The following is a 12,289-nucleotide window of genomic DNA, read 5'->3' on the forward strand; positions in this document are numbered from 1 at the left end:
GTGATACATCCCTTTGAATAAGTCACTTCCCCTTTCTTAGCCTTGGGTGTCTCATCTGTGTAAGGAAATAATGCCTTCCTCACCGGGTTGTATGAAGATTAAAGGAGAATAATGGTAAATGTTTAGCTTAGTACTTGGCACATAGTAGGTGACCATGAGATGACAGTTAAGGTGAGTTTTACTGCACTAGCACCTTGGTGCACTGTGAAGTGCTAATATGAGGAATCTGGCATCTTTCAGTCTGTCTTGAATCCTAACCAAGGGGACTTTCACATTTATACAATTTTAATGTTCTAAACCTCTTTCTCTCCCTATCTTTGTCCCTCCCAGGACATACAATTTTAATGAATCTTAATATGCCCAAGGCCCCCAGGCAATTAACAGTTGAGTAGTACAGTCTTTGCACTCAAGTTTATAGGTTACTAGGGAGACTGACTCTAAAGGCAAGGTAGAAGGAAACAGACACTTGAAAAGAGATATAAGCAGAGTTCTGTGGGTGCTTAGAAGAAGAAACAGTATATACCAAGTTGGGGGCTATTGAGGGCATCACAGAAAAGATAGTAGTTGAGTTGAGCCTTGAAGATTAATTTTTATTAGGTGGAAAATAACACAGAAAGGCATGCCAGGCAATATGAGGAACATGAACAAAGGCACAGAGGTGTCAGAGGGCACAGAGTCTTCACAGTAACCTAGTGAGGCCAGCGTGGTCAACTGTGTTGTCCCTATGCTGTGAATGAGAAGGCAGGGTGGGGAGAAGGTGGTTACTGGGCCTAGGGCCACAGCCCTCTTTGATAGTAGGAATAGCTATTAATAGAGCAGGGCCCAGCTTACCCAGCACCAGAGTCCTATCAGGTTTTGTACTGATCTCCACCATACAGGAGCACTGTGTGTGTGTTTGTGTGTGTGTGTGTAATTACACGAGTAATGCATGAATAGATTGTCATTCTGAAAATACCAGTGGTACATGAGTAGAGTGAAAAATAAAAGTTCTCCTTCACTGCTCTGATCTCTTTCTATTCCTCTGCCTAGAGGAACCTTGTGAACAGTTAATTATGCAAATGTATTTGTTTCTACTTAAATCACACCGTACATATTCTGCACCTTGATCTTTTGGGTCATATAACAGATCTGTACAGGCATGTCTGTAGTACAGGCATGTCTACCTTGTGTTTTTTTAACTGGTGCATAGTATTTCATGGTTTGGAAATACCATGACTTATTTAATTATTTTCTATTGATGGACATTTGATTATTTTAAATATTGGCTTTTATGAAGAATGCTACAGTGAACCTACTTGTACGTGTCTTTGTGTGCATATGTTTCCGTAGGATAGATACGTAAATTTTGAATTCCCGGATTGAAGGGTATGTACATTTTAATGATGGCTACTGCCAATTTTCTCTATTTTTAAATTCTCCTCCAGCAGCAGCATCTCTTTTCTTGTGTTCTTGCCCACAATGCATGTGATCAGTCTTTAACATCTTTGCCATTTGTTTTGTTGTTATTTCTGTACTCAGTGGTTCCTGCATTATACTCTGTTCCTTTTAGGAGATTGACTGTGTCTTGTCTGTCTCTAGTGCCTACCACAGTACTTGCCTTGCTGTAGGTGCCCAATAAGCATAAGAGAGCTTATGTAGTCCCTGTTGTCTTTATTACATCCCCATTGCTTGAACCTAAGGATACATTATGAAGAAGCTATGCTGCAGGTTAATAACACGGGAAATGTAAGAAATTCAGCTTACTTCTTTGAACACCAGTATTTCCTTTGCCCACTTGGTAGATACACGTCTGTCAATATGGAGCAGAGTTTCTGCAGGTTATGTTCACCATCTACATCTTAGGTACTTAGTGTTATAGTTCATTAACTGGCTTTAAGACAGTGTGATTTTATTTTAAAAAATCAGTAGTGTTTTTCATTCAGACAATGTATACAATATTTTAGTTTTAAAATCTGAACATATGAAAATTGAAATTATGCATAAAGAACTTCTTTTTTTCATGTCAAAAAGCGGTTAGGAAACTACATTGTGTTTTAACCTTGAGTTCTTGAATTCTTACTGATGCAGTGTCTTTCATAATTCTCTAGATCAGTGAGGTGCAATTAAGATGAAAATTGCTAGAGCGTATTCGGATGAAACTTTCCGGTTGAGATCAGAAACATTCAGATTTATCTTCCCATATATCCAATTGTCATTTTGATTGCGTACCCAAAAATGCTTCTCTTCATTGGACTGCATTTCAGATTCAGTTGACAGTTCTCCTTATGCAACCTCCAATTTGCACTGCGCGATCTTTCTCCCAAATACCACATTGACTGGAGTGCGCTTTTTCCCTAGAAAGTCCTTTAATCATTCTTCTCTTCATTTTTGCAGGGACAGAATTACTTAGCTTACTGATTTTCAACCTTTTTGGTCTCAGGATCTCCTTGTACTCTTAAATTATGGAATATCCCAAAGTGCTTAGGAAATTCTGGAAAATACAAGAATAGACAAGCACACATTTCATTAGCCATCAGGGCAATGATGTCATCATGTCATGTAGCCCTTCAGAAAACTCCATTGTACACTCCTGAGAGAATGAGAGTGAAAAAGGCAAATGATGTCTTAGATATATTATAAAATAGTTTTGATCTTAGAGTTCTCTGAAAGGATCTCCAACCACCCCGCTACCCCATCCTGGGGTCCTAGGACTACACTTTGAGAACTGCTGATTTAGTTCGATGGAGGGAGCATCATGTTTCCCCACCGGTGATTGCATTTAGGACTTGTCAATTTCTGCAGCTTTCCCAGTGTTCTTGAGCTTTGCTGGTCATTTGCTGATATTCACCCCTGTGGTTGAAGGAGAATGTCCTGCTGGTCTGAAGCAAATGCACGTGGGCAGGCTAGGAAAATATTCTCTGTCATATCAGATGGAATCGATGACCCCATCCTCAGCCTGGGTTACCGTTTTAATATGTTGCTCTGTTGCTTTCCCATCACCTCTAACTTGATGCTTTCCCCCAGCTGTGAGTCATCTATTGCTGAAAGTATGCTTAATTCCTAAAGACAGTTCTCTGCAAATAGTAGTGTGTGCTTTAAATGAATAGGCTCATGAGTAGGCTGTGCTTGGTCAGGCAAAACAGAAGACGACTGTGACAGCATAACAAACTTGAGGGTACATAGATTCATTGAGTACTTACTATGTGCCAGCTATTATTAGGCACTGTATATATATTATCTCTTTCAATCCTCACTATAGTTTAGGAAGATAAAGAAATCAGGGTCTAGCAATAAGTTAGTTAATATTCTGTGTCTTCCTTGATCAGGTTGGGACACCACACTCTGTGTTCTAATGACACTTCTCTTGGGTAGTGCCAGGCACCCTTATAATTAATTGTTTGCAATAGATTATTTATATTTGATGGAGGCCAGAAACTGGGATTATTTTATCTGTTATATCCTCAGTGCCTAACACAATGACTGGCACCTAGTATGTGCCCAGTAAATATTTGTCAATTCACTGTTCATGGCCACACATCTAGTAAATAGCATGGCTGGGAGTATGACCCAGGTCAGTCTCATTCCCAAGCCCAGCATTTCTCATGATATCTTGTTACTCACTTAACACTGGACCCAGTATATTTTTGTAATATTTCCCTGCTTGCAATTTTATTATCTGCTTGTTTGTTTTGTTTTGATAATTTGCTGACTTCCTAAACTTAAAAGCATTGGGTTGAGACCATATTTGGAAGAAGAGTCTCAAAGTTGGAAGCAACTTGAGAAGCACAGTCTATTCTACCATCTAACTCTTGGTATTTTTTTTTTTTTTTTTTTAAATATTACCCTTTATTAACTATCCCAGTGAGAAGGATCTAACTTTCCAAAGAAAGCTATTCCATCATTTGGCATCTTTGGCTTTTAAAATTTCAACTCAGAATGAGAAAGCATTTCAACAAATTTGTGTATGAAATTATCTAGACTCCTTAGAATCTTGGTCATTTCCCTGAATTGGTTTCCACATCCCTCCTAAAAGATGGTTCCTTGAACAGACGTCACAAAGTTTTAGGGTCATTAAATCAGTGTAACTCTGTATTGTTCTCTTTTAAGTACCCTAAAACCACCTTGTGGCAGCTGTTTTCATCTCTGCCCCCATTTACAGGCATCTCCCAAGTTTCTGTGTTGGACCAAGGCCTGCGTCAGGTGCTGGATGTCCAGAGATGAATAAGGAATTGTCTCTGGCAGAACTGTCTCGTGTTCTGATTTGTGTCACAGTTATGGTTCACTAAAGCCATCAAGTTCAGAAAGAAACACATGTGCCCTTATGAAACTGTATCTCTTCCAGCCTTCACATTTGTACTTGACTTTTTGGTTCACTGCAGTTTTCTGTGTGGATCCCAGGTAATTTTCCCTTGGTTAGATTTGGCACATCATTATTGCCTGTCAGGAAATTTTGAATTGATTCTGTCAGCTGCTGTGCTTACTGTCTCTTTAAGCTTTGTGTCATATAACATTTTTTCGTTTTGCCTTTTATATATCTTTGCTCATGCTATTGATTAAAAAATAATAATAAAATACTTGATCTAAATAGGCCTAAGCACAGACCCCTCCAGGTGACTGACAGTCTTTCACTTTTTTTTTTTTGAGACAGAGTCTTGCTGCATCGCCCAGGCTGTAGTGCAGTGGCACGATGTTAGCTCACTACAACCTCCACCTCCCAGGTTCAAGCAATTCTCCTGCCTCAGCTTCTCAAGTAGCTGAGATTACGAGTATGCACCACCACACCTGGCTAATTTTTGTGTTTTTAGTAGCGATGGGGTTTCACTGTGTTGACCAGGCAGGACTCAAACTCCCGACCTCGGGCGACCCGCCCACCTTGGCCTCCCAGAGTGCTGGGATTACAGGCATGAGCCGTCACGTTCGCTGTTGATCACCCAGATCACCAGATCTTATCCTGCACTCAGCACGATTTTGTTTTTTACTGTTTAGTGCCCAGTCTCCCTTGCCGGTTCTTCCAAGTGAACTGGAAAAACCTTTTGTCAGGTTGTTCTCCAGAAATCTTCTATACACACATTCACATAAGGCAAATAAGCCTTAGAGGTTTGTTGAGGCCTTTGGGTTCAAGGATTATATAGATCTCCTGGCCCATGGAATATTTAAATCTTTCTGCACCAGCCTTACTGAGTCATGATTCTGATTTAGCTTCCACACTTCAAGTGATCTAAAAAAAAAAATCTATTTGCAAGCAGAGAAGGGAGCCTTTTAAAAAAAAAGGTATTGGGGGAAAATCTTGTTAAAATAATTATGAAATTTACTTGGAATAATAAGTGAGAACAGGCAAGGAAACACTAAAAGATAAAAACAACAAGGGAGTGTTTTGCAGCAACAGACATAAAACATACTATAAAGCTGTAACAATGTGAAAGTATGGTCCTGACTCAGGAATTCACAGATGAATCAGTGAAATGGAGTGAAGAGCCCAGAAACAGATTAAAGTACACATTGAAATTTAGTGTATGATAGATGACTTTTTTTAAATCTGTGGGGAAAGGATAGATTATGGTATTGGAGCACTTGGCCAGATATTTGCAGAAAATAAAGTTAGATCCGTGCCCTATATCAATACACTAAAATAAATTTCAGATGGATTAAACATTTCAATATATAAACATAAAAGTACACCATAAAATATATCTTCTTTTAGCATAGAAAATATTTTGCTCAGGATACATGTAAAATAGAGTTCATAAAGGCAAAGATTTTGCTACTTGAACTTTTTAAAACCTTTATGTCAAAAGGAAAAAAAAAAACGTTATGTCAAAAAGCACAATGTACAAATTAAAGGCACTTTATTTTTTTGCAACATAGAATAGAGATTAATTTCTTTAATATACAGTGTTTATAAATCTATAAACAAAATGAGCCCCCTAATGGGAACGGACAAAGAATAAATACAAATAGTAAACATTACCAGAGTGTTCACCATCTTACTATCAGAAATGCAAAATACAAAATGAGTTTTCTTTTCTATCTCAAATTGGAGGAAGTACTCTGTGAGGAGGGTCAGGGGAAACAGGCACTTCATGTGCTATTGGTACTTTTCTGGCAAAATGTATCAAAATCTATTTAAGTCATTCATACTCTTTGACTTGGCCCTTTCCTTCCTGGGAATTTATCCTAACAAAATAATTAGGAATGCATATACATCTTAGTGTCATTTGTTAAAGGGAAAAAAATTGGAAATTATCTGAATGCCTGACAAAGAGGGATTGGTTAGTTAAATCACAGTATATCTACTCAAGGGAATACTACATGGCCATTAATCTATGATTTAGGACAGGGATTGTAGATAAGCTTAATCTGCCACACCCAGCCTGTGATTGATTCATAGTCTGTTCTTGGAACACTGTGTTGAAAAGGATTCTGAGGCCAGCCATGTCAGCTCAGCAGGGAAGAGGGCTGTGGTGAGTGAGGGATTTTGCCATGTAGAAGGAGAAGGACCTATAGCAGTTTGTCAGGTATTGGCTTATCCTATTGTAGTAGAATAATGATAAGGGGAATTATTTAGCCTATATTAACAACAGCAAAAATGGAATATACAACTATATACTATATAGGCTTACTTTTGTGGGGTAAAGTCTGTGAGTTGAGAAAAATGACTTAAACATACAGGCAAACATACATGGTATTAAAGCAGTTGGTCAAACATTCACAGAAAATAAAGTTAGATCTTTGCCTTATATCATACACTAACATAGAATTTAAAAGTCGGTGAGTTGAGAAGAAGGCTTAAACATACAGAGTATTATCAATGTTATTTTTGGTTAGTAGGCTTATGGATGATTTGTTTACGTTTTTGAGGGCTTGCTTTTCTTTCCCTGGTTTTCTACTAGAAGTATATTATAACTGGGAAAAAATATATAAGCATATAATTAAAAAGACTAATGGAGAAAAACAATAATAGATGTTGTCTAAAATATGGGCATGTTTTAAAGAATTCTAAGTCTCTAGATTTTGTTCCTTACTGACTGCAGATTTTTGGAGAAGCTGTATCTACCCAGGCCCACAGCATCTGGAAGTTGATGAGTCCTGTGTGACTTCAAGAGTCCCTGCTTGTGTTGCTTTTCTTTGCGCCCTCGATTTAATTCAGTAGGCATCTGTGGATATAAGAGACAAAGATATAGTTCCTGTCTTTAAGAAGTTTACTTTCTAGAAGAGAAGATAGACATATTACAGTAATAGTAGCAGCAATAGTAAAGAGAACAAATACTTACATAGTGCTTTTTTATGCTAGACATTGTTCTCAGTGCTTTATATGTCCTTACTCATTTACTCCTTACAGCGGCCCTGTGAGACAGGTAACATTATTGTCCCTATTTACAGAAGAAACTGAGGCATAGAGAGGCTAAGTAGGTGGCTAAGCCAGGTTCATACCCAGATAGTCTGACTCCAGAGTCAGTTTAAAAACTGCTTCCTTTCAGTCACTCTCAGTCGGGTATTGTTCAGTTGCCTTATGCCAGATTAGCTCATTTCCATCTCAGAACAAACCCTCCTGTCTTGTTCATCCAAGGCTTAATCGGCATTTCTTATATGTCAAACACCGGGGGAGGGCATGCAGCGTGAATGCAAAGTAGTTCTGTTCTTAGCGCCTGGGCGTAGGTTTGTTGAAAGGTTCAGGTGTAGAAATGTGAGTAAAGTATCATGCTGTGTAAAGTTGGTGGTGATTGTAGAATGCCAGAGACTAGGTCTGCTTTTCTTTGGTATCTGCCTCTGAATCAGCTCCAAAGAGGAGGGAGGGGGAGGGTATTTTTAGATATAGAAAATCTTATCTTCCTTTGGATAAGGGGAATAACTGGCCCTTGATCTGAAGTGGGAAGTAAGAGAAACCCTTTTTGGATGGGTAGTAGGATAACTATGTTCAGGGCAACAGAGTGAATTGCCACACCAAGGGGTAATGGTAGCTAATCTGGAGAACTGGTGGGCAGATCGTTTAGTGCTGCAGAATGCTTTGGGAGCCTCTGAAAGGCAGCTTGTGACTGCAAGAGTAAGGGAACCCTGTAATGAGATCTGAATCTAAGATTGATTTTTGTAATGAGGAAATCGATTTCCCAAGGAAATTGTGTGACAGTATGATGTTTGGATGAGTGTACTTCTTGGTTGGTCTGTTGCAGACACTTTGACAGATCGTCTTTTTGTCTAGATTGTTGCTGTTTGCTCCTCATTGCTGATAGTGCTCCTTTACTTCTAATGATGTCTTGTTTTCCCTCCTAGGTTCATGGAATCCGAGCTGGACCTAAATGACATCATTCAGGAGATGCACGTGGTGGCCACCATGCCAGACCTGTACCACCTTCTGGTGGAGCTGAATGCCGTACAGTCGCTTCTCGGCTTGCTTGGACATGATAATACAGATATCCTTTCAGATCTGACCTCAGTAGGAAAGCTGACATGGTGGGGAAGTGCTGTTTACTCTCTCTCCTGTCTCTCTTTGTAGATGTGTGCTGTAAAATCTGATGTTCTGTTTCCATTCTAATTATCTTCTATCTTGAAATACACAGTGCTTTTTACTCATTTGAAAATCTGGTTTTTCTCTATTAACAAGTCTTGCAAATCTTGGGCAATCCTTAATTGTCCTATTTGCTCTTATTAGTACTAGAATTCATCGTGATATATCTGTTCATACATTAACAACTTTACTTTTTAGGATGTGGATTGGAAGGCCCCTTATGGGGGCAAAGCCAGACAGATTCGAATCTGTTAATTTAGGCATCTTTCTGCTAACTGATGGTCCAGTGGAGTTGAGACTAGAGAAGGTAGTGAACCGTGGTGGAAAGCACATTTGGATGTCCAGGAGGACAGGGGAGCTATTCTGTTTTGTTCATTCCTATATTTCCAGTTCCTAAAAGCGATGCTGGCTGTGGTGGCTTGTGCCTGTAATCCCAACACTTTGGGAGGCCAAGGTGGTTGGATTACTTAAGGTCAGGAGTTTGAGACCACCCTGGCCAACATGGCAAAATCCCATCTCTAAAAATATAAAAATAAAAATTAGCAGGACGTGGTGGTGCACGCTGGTAGTTCCAGCTACTCGGGAGGCTGAGGCAGGAAAATCTCTTGAACCTAGGAGGCAGAGGTTGCAGTGAGCCGAGATCATGCCGCTGTACTCTACCCTGGGCAGCAGAGTGAGTGAGACTCCATCTCAAAAAAAAAAAAAAAAAAGGACTGGGTACAACACATAATAAATAACATTTAATATTTGTTGATTGCATGTTAGACCTAAACAGACAATCTAGGTTTGACTTTCAGCCTCATTTTTGTGTGAAAGATGGTGCCCCTCCACAGCTTGTATTCTTTGCACAGGTAGAGTTAATAATTTTTGTCTTTCAGTGTTATTTTTATTTTTATTTGTTTTTAGAGACAGGGTCTTGCTTTGTCACCCTGACTGAAGTGAAGTGGCATAATCATAACTTACTGTAGCCTCAAACTCCTAGGCTTAAGTGATCCTACTCCTTAGCTTCCTGAGAAGGGACTACAGGTGCATGCCACCATGCCTAGCTAATTTTTTTTTTTTTTTTTTTAATTTTTTGGAGATGGGTCTTGCAATGTTCCCCAGGCTGGACTCAAACTCCTGGCCTCAAGTGATTTTGCCTCAGCCTCTGGAGTAGCTTTCCGTGTTACTGAGAGGATCAAAGGAGTGTATAAATGCTGAGCACAGTATTTATACATACGTAGTAGGCACTTAGTAAATGTTACTTGTCACTGAATCTGAATCGTGACTTCCAAAACCATTTTATACTTTATCTTGGCTATCAGATGTGCAGTAGCTTTATTGCAAAGGCTTTTGATGTGTCTGTGGACAGGGTTATGTTCATTAAACCAAATTCTCTTCTAGTAGTTGTTCTGTTTAAATCCAGATTTCCAAAGGTAAGAGACAAATGAAGTTAGTCTGCTTGAGTGATAGTCACAGGGAATCTGCTGCTGCTTCATGTTATTTTCATCTTTCTGGTAATCTCTCCTGAGAGCGTGTCTGACTAAGTTCTTGCCTGGCTGATAATTCTCATAGAAATAAATCAGTGCATAATTTTAATGCAGGCTTCTTGAAGGACTGTCTTAAGACATTTCTGATGCTTCATGTAATGTTAGATAGTATCAAGAATTGATCTGTTAGCTCCCAGATTTATGACTTCGTTCACCAGGGTTTGCTGTGGGGTTCTAGGTTGTATAAGGACCCTAGTTAGTTAACTTGTTGCTGAGTGAGCTCAGTATATGGTCTCATGAAATTTCACTCAGTAGACCTGCTGTGAGTGCTCATGATGTACCAGGCACTGTGCTAGGCCCTTGGGAACCATAAGCTGTGCTAGTTGCTCAAGTAGCATCAGTCAGTAAATATATATTGGGTATTATCTTGGTCTGTTTGGGCTGCTATAACAAAATACCATGAACTTGGGTGGCTCATAAACAACAAAAATTTATTTCTTACGGTTCTAGAGGCTGGGAAGTTCAAGACCAAGGCACCAGCAGTTTTGGTGTCTGATGAGGGTCTGCTTCCAGGTTCCTAGATAGCTGTTTTCTCACTGTGTCCTCACATGGTGGAAGGAGTGAGGGAGCTCACTGGGTCTCTTTTTAGAAGGACACTAATCCCGAAGGCCCCACCTCCAGGTACCATCACATTGGGGATAGGCTTCAACATATGAATCTGGGGGGGATATAAACATTCCTTCTTTGGCGGGTAACTGCCATACGCCTAGCTCTATTCAGGGTACTAATGATCTTCACAGATTCAGAGACTACGAGTTCTAGTTGTTACTTCACATTTCAGTTCACCTACAGAGGATAGATTTCAGAATCTGATCAGACCTTAGAGAGGACTTAGCTGAGCACCTTGTTTCTTTTTACTTAGTGACAAGTGTGAGGTCCAGATGTTGGACAGCTAACTTGAGGTTAAGACGGGCACTCCAGGTCTGTGATTTTCAGTCCACTGTTCCTCCAGTGCACCTCGAGTCTTCCTGTGAGATTTACGACATTGCTGACAGAGTCGCATGGTCACCTGTTACCCTATGTATTAGTACAGAAATGATGTATTTTCTTTCTGGAAACACCACTCATTCTTTTTTCTATTCCTGCTAACTCAAAATAATAGTAACAGCTTTTGGAAGATACTGACATTTTGCTGATTCACCAGCCTGGCTCCTGCTGGGGAGAAGACTGACACACAAAAAAATGCTGCTCAACATCGGCATATTTGGGAAAGGCAAGGGCACAGATGTTCTAAGTTGTTAAGTTCTGGTCTTTAAAAAGGGAAAAAACACATCCGCCTATAATAACTTTGACAGATTGCCATTTCCCTCCTGTTTTCTGAGAGCTAAACTGTTTTTTTTTTCCTCTTGTATGCCAACCTGCACCCAACTGCCCTAATGATATTTTTTAAAATCTGATTTCTAATTATGTCTTACATCAAATTTAAAGTGCATTTGAAATTTTTTAAATTACCTTAATTTTAATTAAAGGCAGCAATTAGGGTAAATGTCATCCTCCTCAAAGTACGATTTTTCTTGAAAGTGATTTCAGGAAAGGGTAGGTCCTCTTGACTTGCATCTACCATATCCTCTGTTGGTCGGAACGTTGCTCTCCCTGCAACACTGCACTCTGCTGCTTGTCTTATCTGTGATCTATAATGGAAATCTTTCTTCAGGAAACGGTTGTTAACAATTTACTGTTGTACAGCTGTAACTGCCCAAAACACCTTACCATGAATAAACAATTTCATGGCAGTCATGACTTAAATTTTTAATCTTTTTTAACTCTTCATTTATCAACCAAGACCATACATGGCTGGTTATGTTCCCAGCAAGCACCGGTCATCTTTGCTTTGTCCTCCTCTGCGAAAACATAAACTGTAGGGATTTTAATTGGATCAGAGGCTGGTTTGTTGTAACCTTAAGAGGCAGAGGATGTGAGAAAACAGCTTGCACCTCATCCTTTCAACCGTGAGAAGCAGCTTCAGAGTTTATTCTGGCGCTCTGCATCACTGCTGCTGGTGAGGGCTTGTCAGCGCTTCTGTGCCTCATCTGCCCCCTTGAGAGACTGGAGCCCAGCCATCAGTTGGCTGCAGAATGGATTCTGATCTGTGGAGAGCATATCTTGGGGGTGGGGAGCACACACTTCACGTGGTTTTGGAGGGTTACTCTAAATCCAGTCGGAGGGAGCAGAAGGTGGAACCCAGCAGCTGCTGCCTTTTCAAAATAATGCTTTTTAAACACTTTTTCCTTTAAAGTAAATCATTAAATGTCTTTAGAGCTCCTTTCTTGTGAACCTT

The 12,289-nt window shown here is 39.7% G+C and overlaps 1 protein-coding gene across 1 annotated transcript in view; it reads left to right on the top strand.

The window, feature by feature from the left end:
- Positions 1 to 12,289, top strand: part of CTNNBL1 (catenin beta like 1) — a 179,201-nt gene that overhangs the window by 44,270 nt on the left and 122,642 nt on the right. Inside the window, exon 4 of the mRNA XM_010355334.2 lies at positions 8,248 to 8,387. Coding sequence (XP_010353636.1) covers positions 8,248 to 8,387 — 140 coding nt within the window. The remainder of the gene's footprint in view (positions 1 to 8,247; positions 8,388 to 12,289) is intronic.

The sequence above is a fragment of the Rhinopithecus roxellana genome, chromosome 13, assembly GCF_007565055.1.
Source record: "Rhinopithecus roxellana isolate Shanxi Qingling chromosome 13, ASM756505v1, whole genome shotgun sequence".
In the NCBI taxonomy this organism is placed as follows: domain Eukaryota; kingdom Metazoa; phylum Chordata; class Mammalia; order Primates; family Cercopithecidae; genus Rhinopithecus; species Rhinopithecus roxellana.